This window comes from Chelmon rostratus, chromosome 23, assembly GCF_017976325.1.
Source record: "Chelmon rostratus isolate fCheRos1 chromosome 23, fCheRos1.pri, whole genome shotgun sequence".
NCBI classification, from domain to species: domain Eukaryota; kingdom Metazoa; phylum Chordata; class Actinopteri; order Chaetodontiformes; family Chaetodontidae; genus Chelmon; species Chelmon rostratus.
In genome coordinates this window covers 16,882,756-16,908,523 of record NC_055680.1, presented here as the reverse complement: position 1 = coordinate 16,908,523, position 25,768 = coordinate 16,882,756, and the positions used below count along the sequence as shown (strand labels likewise).

General features: G+C 42.9%; 2 protein-coding genes across 5 annotated transcripts in view; one reads left to right on the top strand and one right to left on the bottom strand.

The window, feature by feature from the left end:
- LOC121626258 (zinc finger protein 638-like) overlaps positions 1-21,887 on the top strand; it is a 28,155-nt gene extending 6,268 nt beyond the window's left edge. For 2 of the 3 annotated variants that reach the window (XM_041964645.1, XM_041964643.1), the window contains 32 exons: positions 1,289-1,350; positions 1,920-1,958; positions 2,500-2,688; positions 2,903-3,147; positions 4,005-4,198; positions 4,290-4,424; positions 5,874-5,972; positions 6,099-6,136; positions 6,375-7,186; positions 7,420-7,584; positions 7,673-7,707; positions 8,352-8,504; positions 8,688-8,816; positions 8,981-9,019; positions 9,325-9,450; positions 9,557-9,683; positions 9,785-9,955; positions 10,049-10,083; positions 10,668-10,832; positions 10,960-11,094; positions 11,172-11,210; positions 11,305-11,445; positions 12,147-12,241; positions 12,336-12,359; positions 13,478-13,634; positions 13,728-16,898; positions 17,033-17,132; positions 17,543-17,650; positions 17,777-18,094; positions 19,749-19,865; positions 19,959-20,080; positions 20,167-21,887. In XM_041964645.1, the coding sequence (XP_041820579.1) occupies positions 1,289-1,350; positions 1,920-1,958; positions 2,500-2,688; positions 2,903-3,147; positions 4,005-4,198; positions 4,290-4,424; positions 5,874-5,972; positions 6,099-6,136; positions 6,375-7,186; positions 7,420-7,584; positions 7,673-7,707; positions 8,352-8,504; positions 8,688-8,816; positions 8,981-9,019; positions 9,325-9,450; positions 9,557-9,683; positions 9,785-9,955; positions 10,049-10,083; positions 10,668-10,832; positions 10,960-11,094; positions 11,172-11,210; positions 11,305-11,445; positions 12,147-12,241; positions 12,336-12,359; positions 13,478-13,634; positions 13,728-16,898; positions 17,033-17,132; positions 17,543-17,650; positions 17,777-18,094; positions 19,749-19,865; positions 19,959-20,080; positions 20,167-20,235 (7,554 nt within the window). In that variant the 3' untranslated portion in view covers positions 20,236-21,887. The remainder of the gene's footprint in view (positions 1-1,288; positions 1,351-1,919; positions 1,959-2,499; positions 2,689-2,902; positions 3,148-4,004; positions 4,199-4,289; positions 4,425-5,873; positions 5,973-6,098; positions 6,137-6,374; positions 7,187-7,419; positions 7,585-7,672; positions 7,708-8,351; positions 8,505-8,687; positions 8,817-8,980; positions 9,020-9,324; positions 9,451-9,556; positions 9,684-9,784; positions 9,956-10,048; positions 10,084-10,667; positions 10,833-10,959; positions 11,095-11,171; positions 11,211-11,304; positions 11,446-12,146; positions 12,242-12,335; positions 12,360-13,477; positions 13,635-13,727; positions 16,899-17,032; positions 17,133-17,542; positions 17,651-17,776; positions 18,095-19,748; positions 19,866-19,958; positions 20,081-20,166) is intronic. The other variant, XM_041964644.1, reaches the window with a different exon arrangement.
- A 1,464-nt stretch (positions 21,888-23,351) lies between these two features.
- The window catches only part of LOC121626250, a 32,551-nt gene continuing 30,134 nt past the window's right edge, over positions 23,352-25,768 (bottom strand). For both annotated transcript variants that reach the window (XM_041964620.1, XM_041964619.1), the window contains exon 35: positions 23,352-25,655. In XM_041964620.1, coding sequence (XP_041820554.1) covers positions 24,909-25,655 — 747 coding nt within the window. In that variant the 3' untranslated portion in view covers positions 23,352-24,908. The remainder of the gene's footprint in view (positions 25,656-25,768) is intronic.

Here is a 25,768-nt window from a genome sequence, read left to right as displayed (position 1 = left end):
AAACTGTTAGCTGGTTTTGATGTACTCCACACAAAAAAAAATTGTACCAAAACGTTTCAAGGATGCCAGTCACAGCTAACTGTAGTTCTAGCTTACAGTGTCTGATGCACATGATTGTCATTGCTACATTGGTGTACAAGGGCAACTGCCAGATTTAATGATGAGATGCTGCGAACTGCCAATGAGACGATAAGTGAAAACAGAACCAAGAGCTTCGAAGATGCAAAGTTTCTGAAGAACAAGCTCATCAGAGGATCATGGAAAATGGCTCGCCCCCTTTTTGAATTATTTTTAACACTTTGTAGTGGATGTATAACTTATTTTTCCCCGCGAGTGGACATATCAGAAATGTGTTGTGTTGCTTTTCATTTCATATCTAACAGTATCAGTTTTTTGTAATATTTGCTGTTATTATGGAGCCAGGCTCCCCCTTTTTTAAATTTATTTTCAAATATTTTTGTATTCTTAAAAGGAATTGCGATTACTGCTGCAAATTCGATGAACCAGAAGCCACCAGCATACTTCATGAACAGAATCAGCAGACATTTATTTTTGACAGTCCTTCTTTTGGGATACTTAATTTCCACATTTTGGCTAATACAAAAAGGCAGCAGCTTCCACCTCCTCTCCCCAGTTTCCACATATTCCTTCATCTAATCCAGATGTCTTGCTGAGATGACCTACACCAGACCCGAGGGGACTGCATGAGACTGAAGAACCAGACATCGAATGATCGAGAACCCAAGAGGAAGAGCTTTTTATTTTGGTTGTTTGTTACTGGCACTCCTGTATTTGTTATATTTGCCCATGAACTCAAGTTGACTTTAAAGTCAGCTGTAGTTATAGAGGAAAGGATTCAATGTCCTTAATTTTGTCCATAGTAGACTTGTATTCACGTTTGTTTTGTCACTACTCTTTGGGTTATACCAAAGCCATGATTTTAACAACTTTTCATTCAGTGTCTCATCTCCTCACCTTGGCTCACGGTTCCTGGTTTTTGGATGACTGCCATTGGTTGAAGATTTGAAGAAGAGAGAGGAATATATATTTTGAAGTACGCGCTCTTTTAATATCAATTTGGACTTGAAAGATTCAGAAGACCAACAAGGAGCCAAACTTTGGAGACTTTTTTTAAAACTTTTTTTTTTAAGGCTGCTGTAAAGTTAAATACAACACATCCGTGTTGTCAGACAACCACAGAAAAGGCAGTTGAGATATTCAAGCTGCTAGAAGCCGAGATGACAAATGAGGCCTCTCTAAATACTGTCTCTGCTGTTCTGACTACTAGGATTGGATCTCCCACCAGAACACCAGCCTTCACCTTCAGAACTGCAAACTCCTGCGAACACGGTCAGTCTTTTCACTTTTCCCTTTTAAAGATCTTCTTAATGTTTGTTTAGCTATGTTATAGTTTTCAGTGTCCTTTTTCTGAAAACTTTGCGAAATGCCGACCAGGGATGAGCCAAAATACTGCAGAAAAATGGAGGTTGTAATACCAAAACTTCTACCTTAGGATTATTTGTCCATATTTAAGCGTGTCCTTTTGGTGTCTTGACAGCGTGGTAGCACATTCCACGTACCTCATTGCTAAGCCCCTAACGCACCTTACTGACCTGCATCAGTTAAAGTGTGTACCCTGAAGGGTCTCTTTTGAACCCCCATCGTTGGGTGGTTTGGGGAACTTCTGTTAGACTTTATAAATTAATTGAGAATGTGTTCTTTAGATGCCTCTTGTGGTTGTTATATAGTTCCAGTCTCCAGAATCTTTACAGTTCCTTGATGTCCTTTGACTTTGTAGCATCACCCGAATACGACCCTTTCTGACCACCTACCTCAACTCTGAAATCTTTGGCTTTAGTGGTCTCTTTGCTCTTTTAATGGGTGTGTTTGATGTATTTGTTATAATTTTTTTTCCACAGATACCCACAGTGGGATGGTGAGGTAGCACTCAAGCCCAGGTAAATTTCTTACGTTGGCCAGACACTGCAATTTTATTGCTCTGACGTTTTTGACGTGTTTTAACTTACTACACGTGTTAATTGGCCTTTCTGCTTGGCCTGAACCTGCTACTTTTATTCCTATACTGTGGAGACGTGGCACTTACTCTGAATCATAGATTCCTCAAACAAGATACAAAAAAGAGAAAGGCAGCATTAGTTTGTGCATGTCTATTATGAACAAAAAGAAAAATGAATCATAAAGCAGGCACAGATGTCTGGAAGATGCAGACGGCATGATCGGTCTATTCTACAACAAGTCCGTTTTTCTATCACAGCAGTCTGAAGACCACAGTTAAAGCCACAAAATATCGCTGCAATAATACTTTAATACAAACTACAAGACGGTTGACCAAAACTTCTGGCGTACCAGAACTGCAAAAACCTGAGAGCCTGATGATTTAGATAATTAGCAAACCACAGTACAACAGTATCAACTGCTGTTACAAAATTTTCTTTCCTATCCTTCACCTGTGCTTTTCTCATCCGTTGCTCTCTCCAGCGCTGCAGTTACAGATGCCTCTTCCTCCACCTCCGCAAAGACTTCCCAACATCGCCACCAGAGAACCAGGCATGGAAGCCGCTCCAGCTCCCGCTCACCCAGCCCCCGTCGCCACCGTAGCCCGGAGGGTAGAAGAAAGAAACGCAGGAGCCGATCGCGGTCACCACACAGCTCCAGATACACTCGCAGGTCTGATATGAGCAAGAACGCCAGAATGTGAAATTACCAAATACGTTCCTGCAGAACATCAAAACATCTGCATCAACAATAATTTTAGCCTCTTTGGATTTGTCACTAGATTTAAGAAATCCAGACTTGTGGTGAATTGTTTGATTGGCTTTTTTAAAATTCTCATTAGATTAATTGAGTTATTATAAAATTATTTCTCCTGTGCTTTCTTCAGGTCCAGGTCCAGGTCCAGGTCTCGTTCTCGCTCTCGCTCTCCACGGTATGAGCGCCCGTCCTCCTCGCGCTATCGGTCACGTTCGAGGAGCCCTGAGAGACGATCGTCACCGAGGAGGAGAGACGAGAGGCGAGCATCTCCGAGGAGGAGCCATGAGAGGCGATCCTCCACAGGAGGGTCATCCCCTCAGCGAAAGAAGACGAGCAGTGCGGAGAAACTGGCTAAGAAACTCCTGGAAACATCAGGTTCGACATTTTAAGACCTCCGAATCTGAAGTAAAGCCTGTGTTTAAAGACACAGACCTGCACCTCTTATAGAGCCATGTAGGTACAAGTGAATGACACAAATACAGACAGTTTTTTCCTCTAGTTTTATATACAATATTGAAGGAATGCTTTGCCGTTTAGGGACATGCATTTTTTTTGTTTTCTTGCTTTTGAGAGTTAGATGAGAAACACGATACGACTCTGAAATCTGCCTGCCAGCACCTCTGAAATAGTGAGATGTTGAACGCAAGTAAGCAGAGACCATTTAAAGATTTGCAGTTGATGGCTGCAACTGAAGATTATTTTCATTACTGGTTAATCTTCCAGTTTGCATAGTACAAAACATACTTTAACACTTTAGAACAGGCATCTCAAACCGGTTCCATAAAGGGCCGCGTGGCTGCAGGTTTTCATTCCAACCCAGGAGGAGCACATCAGGCCAACCAATCAACATCAAGGGATCACTTAGTTAACAGCTGAAGACTGAGATCAGCTGATTAATTGATTCCAGCCAGGTGTGTTCCTCCTTGGTTGGAATGAAAACTTGCAGCCACGCGGCCCTTTATGGAACCGGTGTGAGATGCCTGCTTTAGAATATGACGGAAGCCAGCAAAAATTCACATTTGAGAAGCGGCAACCGGAGAATTTTGACATTTTCTCATTAAAAATGACTCAGAACAATTGATTTATAAAATTATAGCCAGTCAGTTTTCTCATAATTACTTTACATTACATGATGGTAATTAACTCTACATTTAAAATAGAGACTCGTGAGACTTTGCGACCACCAGGAGCTGCAGTTTAGCCTGACACTCCTTTTGTCTCCGTCCCTCTAGCTGTCCAGTCTCTGTCAAAAAAGTCTGACCTGGAGGCCGTGGTTAAAACTCTGGCTCCTGCCTTGCTGGCCGAGCTGGCCAAGATGAAGTCCTCCTCCTCCTCGGCTCCTCACTCTGCAGAAGGAAGCAGATCTTCGTCTCCTTCTGCATCCTCATCCTCCTCCTCTACAGGGTCGTCTACAAAGCTCTCCAAAGTAAAGCCCAGCCAGCCAAATTAAAGAATGAAGTGTGTGTGTGACATTATATTTGGCCTAATTTTGAGTTTTTCTCTCTCTCTTTACTCAGCCTGGTAAAACTTCACCTCCAACCATGGTGCGACTGGAAGGGGTTTATAATTATCTCTCTCACAGTGATGTGACCGCCGCTGTGGAGAACGTAGGAAAAACCAAGTCTGTTGTTCTTTATCGGTCCAAACTGCAGGTATGTGCAGAGACAGTGAAGAGGATATTTGGTGTTTCTCCTACCCAGGTCTATATTTGCTAATTCTTTGCCTTTTCACAAAGTGTCTCCATAAAATTAACAAGGGAATCAAACCCTTAAACCGTTAGGCCCAAAAGTCTGTGTCCAAGCCTGGTTAATTACAGTCAGTTTCATTATTGGTTAGTCTGCTGACTTGATTTTTTTTTTTTGTAATTGTTTGGTTTGTAAAATGTCATGACTTTGTGGCAAATGACCGTCACAGTTTGTCAGCTTAAGGTTTGATGCCTTCAAATCACTTGTGTTGTTCAACTTATCAACCCAGAGACACTCAAGTTCGTACTGTTGATGAGACAAATATGCACATTTAAGAAGCTTAAACCACTGAATCTTTGACATTTTTGTGAAATTGAATGAACACTTGCTAGGCTATTGAACTTTTTGCTGTTTAATGAATTGATGAAATGTTTCAGTGCTGGATATCCAACTCTGATTCCAAAAAAGTTGGGCTGCTGTGTGAAAAATTTAAAAACCCAGAACTTGCTAATTTGGCATACAGGGTACCCTTGTTTTTCACGGGGGTTACGTTTCAAAGAGAACCCGTGATAGGCAAAATCCGTGAATTAGAAACCTTTATTTTTTTTTACAGTTATTATACAATTAAATACTCTATTATACATTGAAAAGAAAGAACAAACCATTTCACAGGCTCAAGTATTTGTTTCACAAATAAAAGTACTTTAGAAACGTTTTTTTAACAAATAACTTCTGTACTGTGCTGTCAAATAATAATTTTAATCATCAATGTGAACAGAAGGCTTCAAATTGCGGAGATTAGCACCGCCCACCGCGACCCGAGTCATTGGATTAAACGGGAGAAAATTAAAAATGATTATGAAAAAAATACAAAGTACAGTCGGACAAATAGTGACTCAGGTGTATTTCACTGCTCTTCAGACTGAGCCGCTGCATCCTGACTCCGCTCTGCAGTGTTTTCTTCCTTTGAAGCCCGCGGTGCAGGTGTGTTTGTTCGGGAGAAGAACATAGTGATAGGCAAAACTCGAAATTACAAGAGAATTTGCACGTACGTAATGTAAATCTGGCAAGCTGTTTTACGTACGTGTACATATTAAACTGCAACGTTATTGACGCACAGGTAGAGAAGAAGAGGAGTGACTTTTTAGCCAATCAGAATGCAGAACACAATGCACGATGCAAATCCGTGAAGTAGCGAAACCGTAAAAAGTAAACCACGTTATAGCGAGGGATCACTGTATACTCAAATGAAGATTGTACAGAAGACAATATATTTAATGTCTTCTGTACTTCATCAACAAAAGACTGGGGAAGTTGTGGAATGTTTAAATCTGTGCTCGAGAACTTGTAATTTTAGTCAGTTAGACATGTAGTGGTAATGTGTGTGTGCGTGTTTGTGTGTGTGTGAACACGTAGGCCGTCGTGCGCTTCGAGAAAGAGGAAGACGCTCAGAAACTGAAGAGCATGAAGAGCTTCGACGTGAAAGGAGTAAGGATCAGTGTCTTCAGAGAAAAGGTTAGGGAATGGTTCTCTCTCTGTTTGTGGTAAATACACATTTTAACGTTTGTCTGCTGTCGTGTGCTCACAGTGTCAATAATCAGATTAATCTAAAATAACAAATCTCAACTTGTTTGTTTACAGGAGACTGCTTCTAAGGAACCAGAGAAGCCTCCTGAGAAGTAAGACCTGTTTCATACAGACCTCTTTGTAACAGCGATGGAGGGTTTTATCTTGATTTGTCAATATATTACCAGTATTCAGTAGTTCAGATATAGAATAAAAGTAATCCAGGAATTCAGCCTTTGAAGGACTGTACTATCTTCTAGTGAAGAACACATAAAAACACTCAAACTGTGACCTTGACTTTCCATTTCTCCATTTTCTCCTGCTTGACCCATGTGACTCTTTTGTTTACAGAAAACCTGCCACATCCAGTGTCTCCACACCTCAGAGCTCTCAATCCAAAACCACCACTAGCACTGAAAAGGTTCTTCCCCCTACAGCTAGCAGCCCTCCACCCAAAGAGCCTTCACCCTCTGAAGCTAAAAAAGCTACGACAGGCAAACTTACCAGTCAGAAAGTTGCAGCTAAAGGCTCAGTTAAAGGCCTAATGACTGTGGCTAAATCAAAAGTGTTGGTTTCCAAAGCCAAAAGCATCTCAACCAAGCAGATAGCTAAAGCAGTAAAAACAGAAAAGTTGCCTGTGAAGGGAGGTGTGAAAAAAGCCGCAGTAAAGAAAAAATTGTCCTCAGGATCCAAGTCCACAGCTCCAGAACATCAGCCTGAAGCTGATGACTCTGAACAAAAACCTGTACCTGGAAAAACCAGTGTGAAAGAGTCTGTGGAGGCGCAGAAAGAGACAGCCAAGGGTGATGAAGATGCAAATGTGAAATCTTTTGAACCTCAGCATCAAGTAAATGTTGCCTCAGGCAGTGATGCTGGAGGTGCTGAACCAATGGAGCTTGGGGAAACAGGAGCTGCAGAGGCTGTACCAGAAAGTTCAGCAGACAAACCCAGTGAGAGTCCACCACCAACCAGTCCAGAGGAGACCCGGCCAACAGAAGCCTCTGTCAGAGCTTCACCTCACGTCCAGCAAAGCACCCTGTCAGAACCAGAGTCCACTGCACAAGGACCAGAGACCAAGACAGATGCTTCACAGGTGCATCAGCCAGCTGCTGTGGAGGCAAAGCTGCCAGGTGGAGGTGTGGAGACAAGAACAGTGAAAGAAGGTATGTTGGAGATCTTTTTAATGGATGTATGGTGAAGTATGTTAAATGTGATGTGTGGAGTTGACATAAAATGTTTAAAGAAAAAGGCTAAGATTAATTTACTGTCAGCAAATCCCATGAAAAGACCAAAACCAGCCGTTTCGGCTCATGGAATTAAGGGTTACTTCCTGGGGTCGACAGAGGAAGGGGGAGATGATGGTGATGATCTTTTAAATCCTGATATTCTGTTGAAGATGCTGTGGCTGCAGTGAAGACACAAACGGATGCGCCATCAGCCAAAGATTCATCTGTCACAACTAAACCAGCAGCTGCAGCAGCGCCCACGTCGTCTTATGCTACAATGGCCCCTCAGACTGTCGGGGAGGTGGTAGAGAAACGCCTGCGTCAAGACAAAATAAGTAAGAAATCAGACAAAGAGACAGTTTGTCTGTCACAGATGTCTGTATGTCATCATAATTTCTAACCTTTTCTTTGTCTCTTTCACAGTGTGCCTCAACAAGAAAACTATCTTCTCAGCAAAAGTAGGTTCCATCAAATCACTTCAATGAAGCATTAAAATATTTACAAATGTAGTTTTCCTAAAGATATAAATTAAACTAGGAGGCAGGAAGTTGTCCTGTGAGGCACAAATACACTGAAATGTCCTTATTAAATGTTTGTGGAGCATAAATATTGTACAGAAGGCTTTGAATATTTTCTCTTGCCTGCCATGTTGGTTATTAAATGTTTTTGTATGTGGTTGCAGACTTTTGGGAGATTCGACAAACTAATAAACTAAAATTTTGTGGAGTTTCAGTCAGCACCATCAGACCTGCAGCAAACACTGTCGCTGCTGCTCGCTGTAGTCGCCCGGAAGCTCAGCGTCTCATAACGAGCGAGTGTACATTCATTTGAATTAGTTCACTTTTCATTGGTGAATCCATCCACCTAACAGATGTTAAATTGCATTTCATGCATGCATCAAAAAGAAAGTCTGAAATTTAACTTGAAGCTGAACCCACACTGCATCCACCCTGCTGTAACCAGCATCTTCCTGATCAACAGTTGCTCATCAGTGTGTTGATGATAATATACACAGAGTTTACAAGGGGCGGAAACGCTGTCGCCAAGTGCTCGTTACTGCCTCCTTATTTCCTCTCCGTCTTTCTCTGCTTGATGTTTCCAGTTTTGTCAACGTGATAATAAACTGTTGCTCATAACCGGACTGCCGAGGTATTACGACGGCTGCTACACCGAGGACGATGTTGCCGAACTGCTCACGCCGTTTGGGTTTGAACACACAGATGACAGCATCTATGTTGTTCCTCAGACATGCATGGTAGGCTCCCGCTTATAAATCTGCATCGGCTTGGTTTATTAGCTCCATGTTTCTGCTGCCTTTTAGTCTTTGATCAGAGGAACTGAATCTGTGATCTTTGTTTTTCAGGCGCACAGTTGTTTCTTTTTCTAATTTCAACATGAGTTATGCAACATTCACATTTGTGACTGGTTTTCCTCTCAGGCCTTCTTCACGATGCCGACGGTGGCGAAGGTACACGACGTAATGAAAGTCACAGAAACGAACCCCATTTTTTTAAAGGGGTCTAAACTCTGTTTCCATGTGGTCGACGGCGACGTTGAAATGACACCGGTAAGCGTGTACACGACTCTGTTTTTACTGATGAGCTTTTATTGATGTCCAGTATATTTAAACCCCTGAAAATATTTTTAAAAAATACAAAAATATTATATAGAAGATATTTTTCTGTGAGTTAGGGGTTTTAATGCTGCCTGCTTTGATGTTTCTGTTCTCAGTTTGGGTTTTATAAATCACTGATGAAGCTGATGAAGGCTGTAAGTAACACACACACACACAAACACTCTTAATTGTTCAGAATTAAGTGCTTTCAATGTTGTTGACAAAGTAATCACCTCCATTTTCAACTTAGACCTCAGAATAAGTTGTAAAAACAACTTTATGCTGTTGGATACATTGCAAAGTGAAAACGCTCCATCTTGAGTTTTGAGTTGTCTCACCAAAATATACATTTAACATGATAAAAACTGCTAAATCTATTTCCTGCACTGTGCTCGTGTCTCTCTCTCTGTCCTCCTGCTGGCCTTTTGGTTTGAATGTTCACTTCCTGTTCTTGATGCAGCGTGTGTTGGATGACGGAGGGAAAACGATCTTCATCAAGAACATTCCACCAAGTGAGATCAGCGACCTCAGGCAAGCTTTGAAAAAGATCAGTTCTGTCAGGAACTACCTGCCTCTCCTCGACAAGGTAGATACAACCACATACTAGTACGTCTGTTTGAGTATTTGGGGGGAAAAAAAAGGACTTCCTGTTAGCCTTACCTGTCACATACGTGTGTGCTTGTGTTTTCAAGGTATTCATAGAATTTGTGGTCATTCGTGCTGCCGATTGGCTCGGAGTTTGGTACAGTCTCCTGAAACACGCACCTGGACATGAAGTCAACAGGCTGAACATACCAAGCAGGAGCGGCACGGCACGTCGTAAGTCTCCGTCTGAAAGTGTTTTGTTTTTCAGTTTGGATGAATAAATAATAAGAATGAGAAATTAAATGACACATTTTTCTCGTTTTGTGTTTGTGCAGCTCTGAAACGTCCAGAAAGGGCTCTGCCGGACAGCAAGGATGCTGTTGCCGGGGCAACTGTCCCGTCAACAGAGTTTGGCATTCCACGGGGCACCACTTCACCTTTCTGGGTCACATTAAGAAGGAGTCCGTTCCTGTTCCCTACCATCTCTCCTTGGTACAACATCCCAGGTAAGAGGGACAGTTTTTTTTGATACTGGCAGATTTATCATGTTAGCTTGTTCATTAAAGTGACTGTTGACCTCTGTTCGTTTTAACTCCAAGAATACCGAACAGCCAGAGGAAAGGGCGACATTAAGGTAAGTCCATTTCTCTTTATAACTTCACCTGAGTTACTTAATAAAAAATAAATGTATCATGTGATGGATTGATTGAAGCGTTAATGGTTATTTGTCTGTTCATTACATTAGGCTTTATTAAACCTGATGGGTTTTATGCTCAATTCAGATTTGCTGCTCATTGGTTACGGGGTCGATATGGGCATATTTTAATGGATCGGTATCAGTTAAAATAATCCAAATCAGATCCTTTCTTGACTGTACGGTGTGTGCTAGTGTAGCAGTGCTGGTTTCCTTTGCCACAGTCTGCTGTATAAGCATTTCATTGCATATTAGATAAAATTAGATGATGGATGGACTCTGGACATTTGTAATTATAACCAAACGTAGACAAAACACAGGTTGACTCCTCTGGCTTTACCAACAACAACTCCCAGGCACCGGAGGTGGTTTGTTGATCATGAATCGGATTAGAATTGCTAAAAGTGGATATGGTTTTATGTCGCTCGCTGCTCTTCACACTGTTAAGAAATCTGGGGAACCTGTATTTTTACAGACAAAATTGAATCAGACTCAACACATGAATTGGACGGTGTTTTTTATAGAAGGCCGGTCGTCGTGGTTCCATGTTTTCCACAATCATGTTGACCGGTTTGCCAGAGGGAAACTACGAGCATGAGGACGTGGCCAGGCTGGTCTGGAAGTATTTCCCCAAACAGAACCTCCACTCCCTGTTCTACAGCGTGGTGGTCTTACCGCTGCAGAGGAGGGTAAGAAGTACAAACTGGAGACAGTTACAGGCACAAACATTATTATAATCATAGTTTTATTAGTTAAGTGGAGCCATGTTGCTTGAATTTGTTTTTCCTTTCCCTCTCTTCCTCTCTTCACCTCCAGGCCTTTGTGCATTTCGCCAACTGGACTTTGTGCTGCGATTTTGTTCAAGATCACTTCACAAAACCCGTTTCTGTCAAAGGCTCCAGGCTCAGTGTCCACTTCGTCCTGCAAGCCATGAATCCTGGATCCAGTGAGGTACAGACACTGGGAAAAAGAAAACAAATGGTTCAGATATTTGTGATGACAATCCATGACTTGTAATGTTTTTGCAGGAGGTGATGTACAGAAGTCTGATGAAGTGGAGCAACGCTGTAAGTCATGAATCACTTCTGTAAATCTTTTATGGAGTGAAAGCAGAAATCTCTGGATCTCTTTGCCTTAACACCAACTATTATTGCTCTTCAGGGAGTTCCAGAGTCAGAGTCTCTGGAGGAGCGTTTGCTGTGTGTGGAGATCTCCGAGGTGTCTTTGGACGTTGTCGGGGTCGTCATGGAAGCAGTGGCCTCCATCGCAACCTTTGTCAGCTTCCTGCCGCTCGCCAACAGGGTACAAGAACACGAACACCTGCACTTTGCACATTTAGGTGTTGAGAGAGTCTTTTTCTGGTATCAAAACATCTTAAATTTCAGAAAATTTTCATTAAATATGTTTTCTTTGCATGCGCAGTCCATCTAGTCTCCATTAGGCAAAAAGTTTACCCCATCACACTTTGAATGACAGCCCGCTCATTTCCACATGAAATCGATATGCATCAAGAAACATTAAGAGAAACTGCAGAAATGAGTGAGACAAATATGTTGGGGGAAAATAACACATAAGTTAATTTAAAAAATGATAAATTAATAGATATAATGGAAAACTGATTGCTAATGCAAGATACAGCGGCTAGGAAGCTCATTTAATGACCAAGTGTCATTTAGCAAACTAGAATTAACTAGTTATTTGATAATCCATCAGTCTTCTGTCGCTTATCTTGGTCCAGGTCATGCACAGCATCGTCTCTGCAGAGTTTAGAACAACACATAACAAGAGGCCAACTACTTTGGATTTTCTCTGTCATATAAAAGTGAATTTGTTGTGCACATTTGAGTACGGCTGCTGTGCTTGAATATACTGCAGCTTCACACACGATGGATTCTTATGGCTCGTTGCCGTTCTCTCTGTTTGTTGCTTTTGTCACTTCCTTCATCTCTTCCCTCCTCTCTGTCTTTTCACCCTCTTTCTCCATGACTGTCGTTCTACCTCAGATATGTGTTGAGATGGCTGACTCCAGCGGTGTGACGCAGGTGGTGGAGAAATACAACACTTTCACTCCGGACTCTTTTGAAAAGCGTGAAACTTGGTACGCATGTGTCCTTTTAAGTAGATGTTTGTGTTTCTGCATACAGGCTTCATGATAGCACAACTAAACTGACCAACTCTTTTTCTCTCTTCAGGGCTAAAGTTAAGCGTTTTGAGACGTGAGTATGTTGCTTTGTAATTGATTTTTGTCCTGTTACCCAAGCATGACAACAATCATTGTGATGAGAGACATTTTATATGACAGCCAGGATTCACCGGTGGCCCCAAGTTATATTTCACTGGATAGACGTATGTACATGTCCGTGGGTTCAAGATGACTAATGAACAATATTGTGAGACATTTACTCACCCAGACAACTTTGGTGGCATTTGGAGTCGTTTGAAGAAATTAGCCCCAGAGGAGCGGCGCGTATATCCGTATAATGCGAGTACTCATACGCATAATCTGCGGCGAAACTCGCTCATATTCCAATATTTTGTTATGATATGCTGGTGCTATTCCCCTCTGAGCCCGTGGTGGCATGTTATCAACATCCAGCGTCTCTAGACAACTACCACTGACATGGATGATGTCATTACCGAACGCCGGGCGCTGCGAGCAGCCAGCCACAACACGGCTGACTCTGCGGCGGTCGGCTACGAATACGCAATAACGAACCATAGCTGTGCCAGACTACGGCTAAACTAGCCGACCGCCGGCTCAGAGGGGAATAGCACCAGCATATCAGAACTAAATATTGGAATATGAACGAGTTTCGCCCCAGATTATGCGTTATATAGAGGCTGCGCATGGATGCCCCGAGTACTCGCATTATACGGATATACGCGCCGCTCCTCTGGGGCTAATTTCTTCAAACGACTCCAAATGCCACCAAAGTTGTCTGGGTGAGTAAATGGTCGTATTTAATGCTACAAATAAGGTCCAGGTTGTAAAAAACTAAAGTTATCCTTTAAGACATTTTTTAAGTGAACATTATGAGGCGGCAGCAGTTTTCTGATTTTTAAATTGTAAATTGAACGTGGTTGATATTTGTACTGTTGGTTAGGCAAAAAAAAAATACATTTGATGATGACATGAACAAGCACTAATTAATTTATAATGAACATAATTGCCTTACAGGTTTTACTGAGTGAGAGAGATTTTGAAATTAAACAACAAACTCAGGGACACTGGATGAGAACTTGGAAATTTCTTTATTTCTCTAACAAAGTGTATTTGTGAGAACAACCCTGCGTTCATTTGCAACTGACAGTCCGTTTCTGGTTTTGATTTTAGTTTGAAGAACCTAAAACAGCGTCTACAGGATGCGAGTGAGACCACAATCAGCTTCGAACCGAACACCATCAGTGTTGAAGCTGTGGAATGTCAACCCCAGCCTCCACCTTCTGAACTTTTGGATAACGGATCACCACCTGCCGCAGTAAATCAATCGGTGAACAGTTGATCTAATTGCCTTGTTTGTCCTGATGAATAAGCTGAGTTATTGTTTCAGTGTTTGATTCCCTCTTTGTGCTCCATCATTCAGGGTCCGGATGATTTTACAGATGACACTTTGCCTTCAGACACGGATCTGTTTGATGAACAAAATTTCAACATGGATGACTTTGTCACTGTTGATGAAGTTGGTGATGATGTGGAAGACACAAGATCCAGGCCTGATCGCTCCTCCTCATCCTCCTCCAGAGCGAGACGAGAGAGGCAAAGCTCAGGTGTGTCGTCTGGTAGCAAAGAGACTTCGAAGAGGTCTTCGAAAGATTCCAAGAGCGCAGCATCCTCCTCATCCAAGTCGACTAAAGGTTCAAGCTCTTCTACCTCAAGCTCTGTATCACTACCAAAGCCCGCTAACTCATCTGAACCCACTAAATTGCCTACCAAACCCTCGTCCTCTGCCAAGCCCTCCTCCTCTTCTTCTCCACCATCTACTAAAGCCACTTCCCTCCCTGGTCAGAAAACACAAGAGAGCAAGACAAAATCTCCATCCAAAGCATCACATTCCACATCCTCTGGTCGTAGTACCCTCTCATCATCCACTACACGTGAAAGAGAAAAGATAACGTCAGCAGCGACTGTCGAGGCATCAGTAGAGACTCATCTGAAGCCACTTAAAGAAGAAGCAAAAGCCACAGAGGGCGCAGTGACACGGTCTGACCACAGAGTGCCAGCAGAGGGCATTGCTGCAAAGACTGTTGAGCCTGAGATAAAAGTAGAAACATCATCAGAGATGCATCCACCTCCACAAGGACATGGAGTAGAGTTGAGCCAAGGCCAGAATCTGGAGATTGATTGTAACGTCAACACACTCAAAGACCGGAAGAAAAGCAAAGAGGAAATAAAAGAAGAGGATGTTGACAAACACACAGAGGAGCAGGAGGATGACGGTGAAAACTACCAAATCCTCGACTCACTTGATGATCAAACAGATGAACAGATGGAGGATGGGGACCAAGAGGGCAGCTCAGAAACCCAGCAAACTGGACCTGAAGAAGGTCAGACTCTGCATGAGGAAAGCTATGAGGACTTGGACAGTGCCGACAACAAAGGCCATGCCTGCCCAGAGAAGTACAGTGAGATGGAAATGGATGGTTCTTTCCAAGTGTTAGACAGTGTCACTGAAAACAAAGATGCTTCAAGTCAAGAGGACAGTCGCATGGTCCAAGATGACGGTTCCACAGCAAAGCAGGGTTCTGACGAAGGTGCAGCTCCAGTAGATGACAAAGCTAATGATAAAATTGCAATTAAAGATGCAGTGGATAAAGATCAAGAGACAAATGACAAAGATCATTTCCAATTGTTAGATACAGGTAGCAAACAAGCTCCAAGGGTCAAGGGAGATGGGAAGAAGACAAATCAAAAAGAAGAAGAGGTCGAAGGGAAAATACTTGCAGTCGAATCCTGCAAAGCCTCCAAAGATGTGAAAGCTCCTGATGTCCGAGTCCCTAATGAAGACCAGCCTCAGAAAAGGACCAAGAAAGAGGAGGCGACTGACAGAAAAGATGATGTACCAACAAAGAGGAGTGGGCCCACAACCACATCATCCAAAAGTGAAGAGAAGGAGAAATCACCAAAGAAACAAGACAGGACGGTTAAAAAATATGAGACACGGAAGAAGATGGACACCTCTGCCTCCCAAAAAGACAAAGACAGCGAAGAGGCCACTGAGGAGACGGTGTACCAGATAGTAGATTCTGTTGGAGATGAACCGGTTCAAGATACTACCAGCACAGAAAGGTCTGGTAGAAGAAGGAGTGCAAGAGGAAAGAAAGAGGATAAAATCGAGGACGAGACTACAGATGATGATCCAACAGTCCAAACAAAATCTACCAGAGGAAAAAGGGAAAGAACAAGTAAGAAAGATGCTTTGATTGAGGAAACAGTAAAAGAGGACACGCCAACAAGAAGGAGGCAGACTCCTGTCAGAGAGGCACAGGGAGGAAACAGGGAAAAAACACCAACAAAGAAGAGTGGCGTTGTTGTAAGACAGGAAGATGCTACCAATGAAATGTTTGACTCTGTGGAGGACGAGGTTGTTAAGGATGATCGACCCACTGCAGGACGAAAAAGGGGAAGACCAAAGAAAGAGGTTAAAACAACTAAAAAAGACAGCAGAATGTTAAAGAAGGACGACAAAGAGGCATCTGAAACGGTAGACGATGAAGAAGAGGTGACATATCAGATCCTTGACTCTGTGGAGGATGAGACAGTTGAGGATCAGCCCCCCACAGGACAGTCTGAGAGTTCAAGAAGAGAAGACATTTCTAAAAACGATGAGAAGCAAACCAAGAACAGCGCATCTCTCTCAGGATCAACCAAAAATGAGGAGGAGGACGACGAGCCCATGTATCAGATCGTAGATTCTCTGGAAGACGATCAAGACGAGCTGACGGCCACAGAGATGTCCGATGGAGGGGGGAAGGAAAAACATCACGAAACTCCCACAAAAGAAGAGGCTGAGAAAGGAGGCACACCAACACCTGATACCACAGATGTGGAACCATCCGAAACAGTGACCATCAAGGAGGAGAGTCTGTATCAGAGAGTCGATGATTTGGTGGAAGTACATGATGATCCATCTGCTGCAGAAGAGTCTGGTACCAGAAGTAAGGAGAGGACATCCAAAACAGATGTTCAGAAAGAGGACGAATCAACAAGCAAGTCCCTAAGAGACGCTGTGACAACAGAAGAGGAAAAGAAAGAAAAATCACCTGAGAAAAACGACACAACGAGCACTCTGGTGAACCTGGACCAAGTGAGCGAGGAGGAGAAGGATTTCCCTGACGACGCGGCAGAGGAGGAAGAACTGAGGAAGAGGCAAACCGCCACAAACAAGAAGCAGTTTGCAGAAGAACAGGAAGCAAGGAGGACCGGAGAAGGAGAAGAGAGGGAGAGGAAGCAAAGGAGCCGGAGCAGCAGCAGAAGAGGAGGCGACAGTGGAGGAACGAGGAAGGAGAGCAGGAGGGAAAAGGAAGAGATGGTGGAGGTCGACACCACGGAGCTGCTGACTCTGGATGAGGTGGGTGCAGATGAAGCCAGAGAGGAAGGAGCGCAGGAGAGCCAAGGGTGGGATGGAGAGCTGGAGACGCTCGTCACTCTGGACGAGTTCGTAGAAAAAGAAGAGGACAGAAAGGCTCAGCAAGACGCACAGGAGACCCGCCCACTCAGCCAGAAGGACCAATCAGTGGACTCCTTGAACCCAAAGGTAAAGATTAAGATTCAAAAACAGGCCAGTTTTATTCTCCTCATGGGGAAGATACTGTGAAACACCGTGAGACAGAAAATGACAAAACACAAACACAGAAACACTGAAGGTGAAGATCTCGTGTCTGTTTTCAGACTTCAGACGAAGCAGCCGGTGATGAGGAAGAGAAGCCGGACGAAGAGCAAGCTGAGAAAACATCGAGATCTGTCAAACGCAAACACGATGAGGACACAGGTATGGAGAAATATTGTTCTGTTTGGGGTTTTCAGGTCATAGATTTGGTAGTAGAAGGCTCGGTGATAAATCTAGTGAGATACACCAGAGCCCCGAGGCTCACCTGAGTGGAATGCAGCCATCATTATTGTTATTAGCTCCACCCGAGCTTTTCCAAAGTCCAAATGTCTAATGTGAGAAGGATGTGTTTGCTGCACCACTGGTGATTTAGGTTTGTCCTGCAAACATAAAGAAAGCTGAAGTCAAATGGACTGTCCACTTTCCACCCTCCAAAATAAGAGCACCTCCTGCCAACTCAGCAACTTCAACCTGGGTGTCACAATTATATTTTCGATGTCTCTAAAATAGTTATACAGTAAATTTTAAGAAAGTTTATGTTGATGTTTGTATGAAACTTTGTCCTCTTTCAGAGGAAAGTGTGAACTTTGTGACAGCAGAGGTGGGAGAGGAGGAGGAAAAGGAAGCGGTGACAACCAGGACAAGAGGCCGACCCAAGAAGAGAACCAGACAGACTCCTGGTAACACACACACACACACACACACACACTTCTATATCTTTTATACAATCATGTCAAATCTAATGTGTATTTGCATGTTTTCCTCTCATTCGTCCGCTCAACATCATCCATTGTCTTCAACCACAGTGAGGAAATCTACCAGAGGGAAAAAAGTGAGCACAAACGACGAGACAGAAGAAGAAAAGGAACCAGCTGACGTACTGCCTCCCGCATCACTCGACGCCTCGTCGTCACCGGACAAAGATTCGTCCACGCCGTCAAGTGACGGCCACCTGGAGACGCAGAAGAAGGAGGCGGAGGTGGAAGCGGCGAGCCGAGCCGGCGTCGATGCCGTCTCCGCTGGGCGGGAGCTGCGGCCGGAGACCCCTGACAACCAGACACTGGACGGATGTGTGGAGGAAGGAGAGGAGGAGAAGGAAGGATGGAGCAGGACGGACACTAAAGGTACAGAGAGCTGAAGGAAGGCTGGACTGAGGCCGTTTCCACACTGACATTGATTCTTTAGTTTTAGAGCACCGTCCACACTGAGCTGCTATTCTGCACCAATCAGAGTGCTTCTTTCTGAATATTCTCTCCAAAGTGGTCGAAATTGTAGACACTTATTATTTTACAGTTAGAGTTGCAGTTGCATCCATTACTAGTTTATTTAGGAATAAAATGTCTGTGAATCCAACTGTTCTTAAATTCCCCCCAAATATTTTCTTATCCTAGGAACCAAAGAAACGCAGCAAAATTGAGAAGCTGCAAGTCTTGAATTTTGCTCGAAATATTACGGAGCCCCGGAGATTACATGGTAAAAAAAAAATCAAAACGTGCGCACGAGATACTAGTTCGTTCCCTCAAGATAGTAACTCGTTCCCTCGAGATAGTAACTCGTTCCCACGAGATAGTAACTCGTTCCCTCAAGATAGTAACTCGTTCCCACGAGATAGTTACTTGTTCCCTCAAGAGTAATTAGTAGAGTGAGTAGTAATTCAAGGTAAAAAAGTTTATAAATTGGGTGACACGTCAGCAGTTAGGCTACCTGTTGCAGCAAAGTATCAAACATAGGTTTTAGGGCATTCAATCGTTCGCAACTGGACCTCGTCAGTTTGTCTTAGAAGACGTTTCGCCTCTCATCCGAGCAGGCTTCATCAGTTCATGCGCAACCAGACTAGATAGGACAGCTCTAGTCCAATGCAATGGTGTTAGGTTCAAGTATTTATCCCCTGAGTGAGGCCAACCCCCAAAACCAAGAATGGTATCACTCTATTGTGAGGCAAACGATCCCCCCATTAAGGCGGGTTAGGGTGCAACCCATGGGCGTCAATGACAGTCGTCTGCCTCGTTAGTGTCCCATTGTTGTCATTGGGAGGCTCCTGGAGCCATGTGTGAATGGCTTTGTTGTTTATCCTCAGGGGCTAAATCTTTGAATCTCTTTGGGAGAGATGAAAGGACCCTATTGTATGTGGGAGATAGGTGGTGTCTCAGACCTCCCTCTCTGTTCAGAGATGGTTTTTCAACCTTGACATAGATGGCTTCTCGTACTCCTCTTTCAAACCATCTGTCTTCTCTGTCCAGAATATGCACATGCGTCGGCACAACACAGAAGGGCTAACTCTTCAGGGCTGGACTCAGCTGTTTATCTGCATCTCAAGGAGAAAGCACACTCCTTTGAGGATAAAAATGTGCAATTTCTGGACAGAGAAGACAGATGGTTTGAAAGAGGAGTACGAGAAGCCATCTATGTCAAGGTTCTCTGTCAAGATCTCTCCCAAAGAGAGATGAAAGGACTAGTCCGAGCTCGTCCAAATTCGGACTAGAGCTGTCCTATCTAGTCTGGTTGCGCATGAACTGATGAAGCCTGCTCGGATGAGAGGCGAAACGTCTTCTAAGACAAACTGACGAGGTCCAGTTGCGAACGATTGAATGCCCTAAAGCCTATCTTGAGGGAATGAGTTACTATCTTGTGCGCACGCTTAAATTTTTTTTTTTTTTTTTTACCATGTCATCTCCGGGGCTCCGTAAAATATGACTTGAAGCTACTTTTTTCAGATGTGAAATCATTGCAGCTTCAATGATTGATTGATTGATTGATTGATTTCCTTCTGTTCTCCAGCTGTGAGTAAACAGAGGAGGGAGCTTGTCGAACCCGAAGCAAAGAGATCTCGTTCTCAGTCTCCTTGTGTCGTCGCTGACTTCAAACTGCCCCCATTCAAACCCAACACCCCCCTCGGTGAGACACACACACACACTAGCACACTCCCATTTTCCTGGAAACCCACATGTTGATATAGTGTCCTGTCACCTTCACCGTCTCCCTCTTCAGGTCAGGAGTTTGTCGTCCCCAGATCAGGATATTTCTGCAACCTCTGCTCTGTTTTCTACCTGAACGAGAGCAACGCCAAGGAGCTCCACTGCAGCAGCCGGAGACACTACGAGAGCCTGCAGGTACGCACAAACACATGCACTGAACTACACACACTGAAACACACACTGGCCTCACGTTGTTTGTGTTCTCCCTCTTCTCTTTTCAGAAACATTACCAGAAGCTTCAACAGAAACCAGCAACAAGTTCAACAACTTCCCACGACTTCGGCCAATGAGTTTTTTAACTCATCAGCCATGTTGGTCAGGTGGTTAAGAACATTATTGAACTGCTGTCTGGCACCTTTTTTCATGTAAATAATACTGGATACATATTTTAGATTCAGACCCTTTGGGCTTCAGACTCCCTCCAGCTCTACAGTGTTGGCGTCTCGCTCTGCACACAGTTACGTCGCAGTAGTTTAACTTTAAAAGGTGCAGCATGACCTTGTTTACTCATCAATCAATAATAACCACAGTATTTTTTAGATGTTTCATTTTGTGACCTCGTGCGAACGAGTAGAATGTAAATGTGTTTCCTGTTTTTATTTTCATTCCAGTGGAAATGCTGGAAATTTGTAAAAGAAAAAAGTCAAACTGCTTTTGGCTGAGCAAAATGTGACCAAGTGTAATTGAACAGAATAGATGAGTGAAACTGCATCCACTGAAGAGATGAAAACATCGGATCTGTGTGAACTGATGCGAGATGAAAGTCACAGTTCCTTGTCATGTTAGTGTCTATATGTCATTATATATCAATCACGGAACTAGTGTGTAAAAAATTAAAATGTCACATTTCCAATGAGTTTTTCATGTTGTTCTTGCACAAAACAGGCAGAGGGCGCTGTTGCTTCAGGTCAAACTAAGGTTGATGTTAATGCAGTGAAAAAATATTACTTTCATTCACTTTTTGTGGGACAGCAGAACAGGAAGCTGATGGAAAAGTGCTAACCAGTTAGCAGCCTGAAATGCTAATCCAAGCCCCACCAAAACTCAGTCAACACAAGCATGTTTTTCTGGTGGTTTCCAAAACATTTTCTGTATTTATCTGGAGAAATATATATTTTAGGCAATCAATCTTTATATTTAAAATATATGTACTTCTGTTGCCTTTATATTTAGGTCATATATGATTCTACAAACTCTGTAATATACTGAAACTGAATTCCTTTACTTAGCTGTAAATTACTGAAGCAGTACGGCCCAGTTTTTTGATTTTTTCATTGGCTATATGAAACGTCAGTCATCTGCACAGTGGGCTGCAATTGGCTCAATCTTTACAAAAGAGGCAGGCCTGTCTTTTCATCATAGACTCTTGTTGGCTGTTGTCGGCTGTGGAAAGGACATAGAAGCACCTAATTGGTTAAGTGAGGTGTTAATAGAAGGGTCAGCATGTCTGCTGGCTAACTTGAAACTCTGAAACATCTTTCTTGGATTATTAGAGCGTTATGGACTAAATGTTTAACTGGTTTGGATCGTCCAGACTTTTGCGATCGTTGATCGATCGATTGTTCTGAAACGTGTTGCTGCATCAAATCCAGAATAAGCAGATATTTTTTATAAAAAATCAATGAAGCTGATGAGGTCAAACCTTAAATATACTGTCTCTTTGCTGTTTCCAATTGAGCATACATCAAAAACAATTAGCGAATAATCACATTGTAATGTTTCAGAGCTTTTTTGGGATCAGCGTTCTGCGTGTTTCTGCAGCTTTTTGCAGCAGATGAAAACTTTCTGAAAGAGCAAATCTGATCGACACAGTTCTAATGATCTGAGTTATTTAGGGATAAATTAATAAGCCAAAGCTGATCTAGTGAGGTCAAGTATATGCAGGCCGATATACTTTTTTTTGTTTGTTTGTTTTTTACACAGAAACTGGAGACATTTAAAAAACAAACAAAATATACAACAATTTGTTGTGGAAGTTTGTTAATATACGTGTAAGCCCTACACTGAGTCGTGCATTCATGCAAATTAAATTAATATGAAGACGTTTCCACTGCTGCAAAGTTCAAATGTGGTATTTTAATAACCTGAACTTCATGTCTGCATCAAACACTTCACACAAACCTGAAGACACAATTTCTCTTGTCAAGCCAAGATGTCATTTGATGTAAAAGAGGAAGTGGTTCAGTGTGCAGGTTCATCCTGAAGCCAATAGAAACAATTATTACTAGCACTATTTGTTGTCCAATAGAGCGACTGGCTTTGATTTTTTTTATCATCATCACTTGTTTGATGTCTGCTGCAGGGATTTTTACATCAAACCCTGCTCAGACCTCAGTAAAACAAAAACAAAGAGAAAATGTTGTGAAGGAACATACAACTTTACCTCCATAGCAACAGTGTCCATCTGCATGATCATCAGGCTGTCCGACATCCCAGTAAATCCAGTTAAAAGGTGAACCGTCACTCCAGAGCCTGACACCTTCTTAGAAGATTAGAATAAAACATAAAACAGATGGTGTGAACAAGTTTCGAGATTTTTTTTTTAGACTTTGTCATCAGTCACATACCTGAGCTGCATCGCAGCCTCCAAACCACGTGATTGGATACGAATGTGTGAATCAGGATCATAGTCTGACTCACATGATGCTCCTCAAAGCTGTGCACTGATGGAAGGTGTCTACCCTGAAACTTTAAAGTACTAGTATCACACTGTAGAAACACTGTTACAAGTACAGTGTTTATTAGCTCAAGTAAAAGTATTAAAGTATATTAAAGGAAAATGTTCTTTAGGTATTCAAAGTAAAAGTATTAGGCGCAGTAAAATGACTGTTCTACTCTTCTATCTGATCTCATTAGATTATTGTGACTCAGTGATTCATGTAAAAGCAGGATTTTCCTGAATCGATTGATCGTGTGCTTCTGAGACATTGTAAAAACGGTGAGAAATGTGGTCACAATGAGTCACAACAGTCCACAGCTCAACATTATTATAAATACATTCAAATGATTGAATAGAAAAGGAGAAAAATCAGCTCTTTAAGATGAAACCATGAAATGTTTTTAAACATTTTGTAGATAGGGTTATTAGTAAATTTGTAAAGTAACTAGTAACTAAAGCTGTCAGATAAATGTAGTGTAGTACAAGGTACAATATCTCCTGACATGTAGCAGAGTACAAGTGGCATGAAAAGAAAACACAAGTCCAAGTACTTCAAACTTGTACTTAAGCACAATACTAAAAAAATGTACTCTGTGAAATAAGTCAGAAAATACATGTTAACTTATTCTAATGTAAACTCGTCCTCAGCCTGTGAGGCTTGGTTCAGGGCAGAATGTCCCTCTTAATCTCTTCAAACATCAAAACGTCATTAAAACGTATTCAACCCGCTGCTAATGAACACGGATCAGAAACCATGTGAGGCACTCAGATTTTAATCAGCGTTTTATAGAAACAGAACAAACTGTACAGCAGTTGAAACTGCGTCAGCGATCTTTGACGACCTTTCTTTAAATAAAAACTGAGTGAATGTGTCAAACATGTCGAGGTTCTTCCTTCAGCAACACACAAATATTCCTCCACCAAAACACGTTTGTCAGATACACATCAGCTGCATTTCAGATACATTTCAGCAGGAGAGAAGAACAAAAACATCCCATAACATAATCTCTAGGGTCTGTGTTTGAATGACTTTCCATGGAAAATCCTCTGAAAAACTAGAACCAATAAGAAAACGTGTTCACGTTGTCACGGAGAGACAAAATGTTTGCTCGAGTTCGTCCGACAGATGCGGTTCAGCTGCTCACTGATTGGAGCTGTAACACCTTCGTCTGGTTAATTAAGCTAAAGTGCTTGTTAACACTTCTCCGACCTTCATCGTGTGCAAGATCCGATTCTCAGCTTCATTTAACAGTTTAAAAAAGGAGTTAAAAAGCTTCCAGAGTAACCGTTCACGCCTCGAAGCATCTCGGCTCATTTGAAATCGGGTTTGTAGGAAACTTTGCGACGTCTCAAAAACATTGTAGTTATTAATTGTTGGCGAATTTTTCACATTTGTAACAAATAAATGGATAAAAATCAGAAGCTGAATATCAGAAACGGAGCCGTGGGGGCAGTGACAGGGACGAGGGGAGGCTTTCTGCCAAGACGAAGCTGAGACTCTTTAAATCAGGTGGTCCGACTGTCAGGACGTCCTTCCTCGCCGGGAGAGTCGGGCCTTGGTGGACGATCCTGAAGGTAACGATCTAACTGTTAGCAGCGCTGGAGCTAAACCCTTACTAAACCTGAGGCGCGGCCAAAAGGTGGAGGCTTCCCTCTTGTACCGATGCGTTTCCGCCTTACAAATACATGTGAGTCACCCTAAACGTTCTCAGGGCTGTTCCTAAGGGTCTGTAGTGTCTAGACTTCCAAACCTAACAGAGGTTAACCTCTAGCCACCACGTGGAGGGGGGCCTCTATGGTGGTGAGCAATGGAAAACCTAAAACAAAAAAAAAAAACATTTTCCTTCAGTAAAGTGGGATCTTTTTTATTTAACCAAAAGTTTTTAAAAATCTCCAGTGTGATAAAAAGTGGAATAAAAGGAATCAGAGGCCAAACGAGGCGAGTTACATGTTGACACAGTGTCAACATGTGACTCGCCAAAACATGGTAAGTGAGTTAGTTAATACAATGTAAGGAGGACGATTATGTTTGTGCACCAGAGTACCTCAATACATGTAAAATACGAGTATATCAATAAAACCAAAACAACATTAAACCAGGAGTCTGTGGAAAAATGTTTCCATGACAGCTCAACTTCAGGCTCACATCACGATCACATGAAAATCATAACCTGAATAAAGAAGAACAACATAAGACGGGAGGAACATGGAAAGAAAGACAAAGTAAAATATGACTAAACTGAACATCAGTTAACACATCGACAGTCAAAAAGCAGCTCTGGAGATGAGCTGAGAGCTGAACGTTCACGTCGTCGTTCTCTTGCCGCCTTCAGCTCCCTCTCTTGAACTTTTGGACCTGCCGGTTTGGTGGTGATTATAATAATAACCTTTCCGGGGCGAGACGATCACTTGTCTTCGCGAGGCCACCAGATACGCCACCAATCGAGGCATCCTTCCATGAACCAGTTCTTCGACCTCTGCCCACGGGCCGTGGCTGTGATCGTAGAGGGTCGCTCGCACGTCGGACCAGTCGCCGTATTTAGCGGCGGTTTCGACGGCGAAGCAACTCACCATCCTCGACTGAGACTTCATTTCTGTGGCTTGTCTGAAACTCATTTGTTTGAAAGGACTGTGCAACGGAACCCTTCCTGGCCTCACGAGAGCGATTTTACTCCAATTGTTCGGATCAGCTAACTCACCGTCCTGTAACTTTTTCCCTCGATCATCATAGAGCTGAATCCTCCTACTCTCCGGTGGGGGGGACTGGGAGTCTTGAGAATTATCTAAGTCTGAATTTTGGCGGCGCCGGGTCACCTCAGCCTCCGGGTCATCATCGTGGCTAGGTTTTATAACAGATTTCTGATCATGTGTCAGTCCCCTGTTGTCCGTCGTAGTTTCCATGGCGTCGACAGACCCCGCCTTCCCTTTACAGACAGCTGTTGGGGGCGAAGCTCCTCCAGCTGCTTGGAGCACCTCTGGAGTTGAACTGCCGCTGTTTCTCCTGGTGTTCCGTCGTGTGTGTCCTTGCTTCGTCTTGACGGACTTCGAGGGCTGAAAGAGTCAGATATGCTCATTTATTCCAGTTCAGCACAACGACGACATATTTTCGGTAACAGACGTGAAGTCCGGTGGAAAATTTACAACATTTGGTACCACATCTCCTT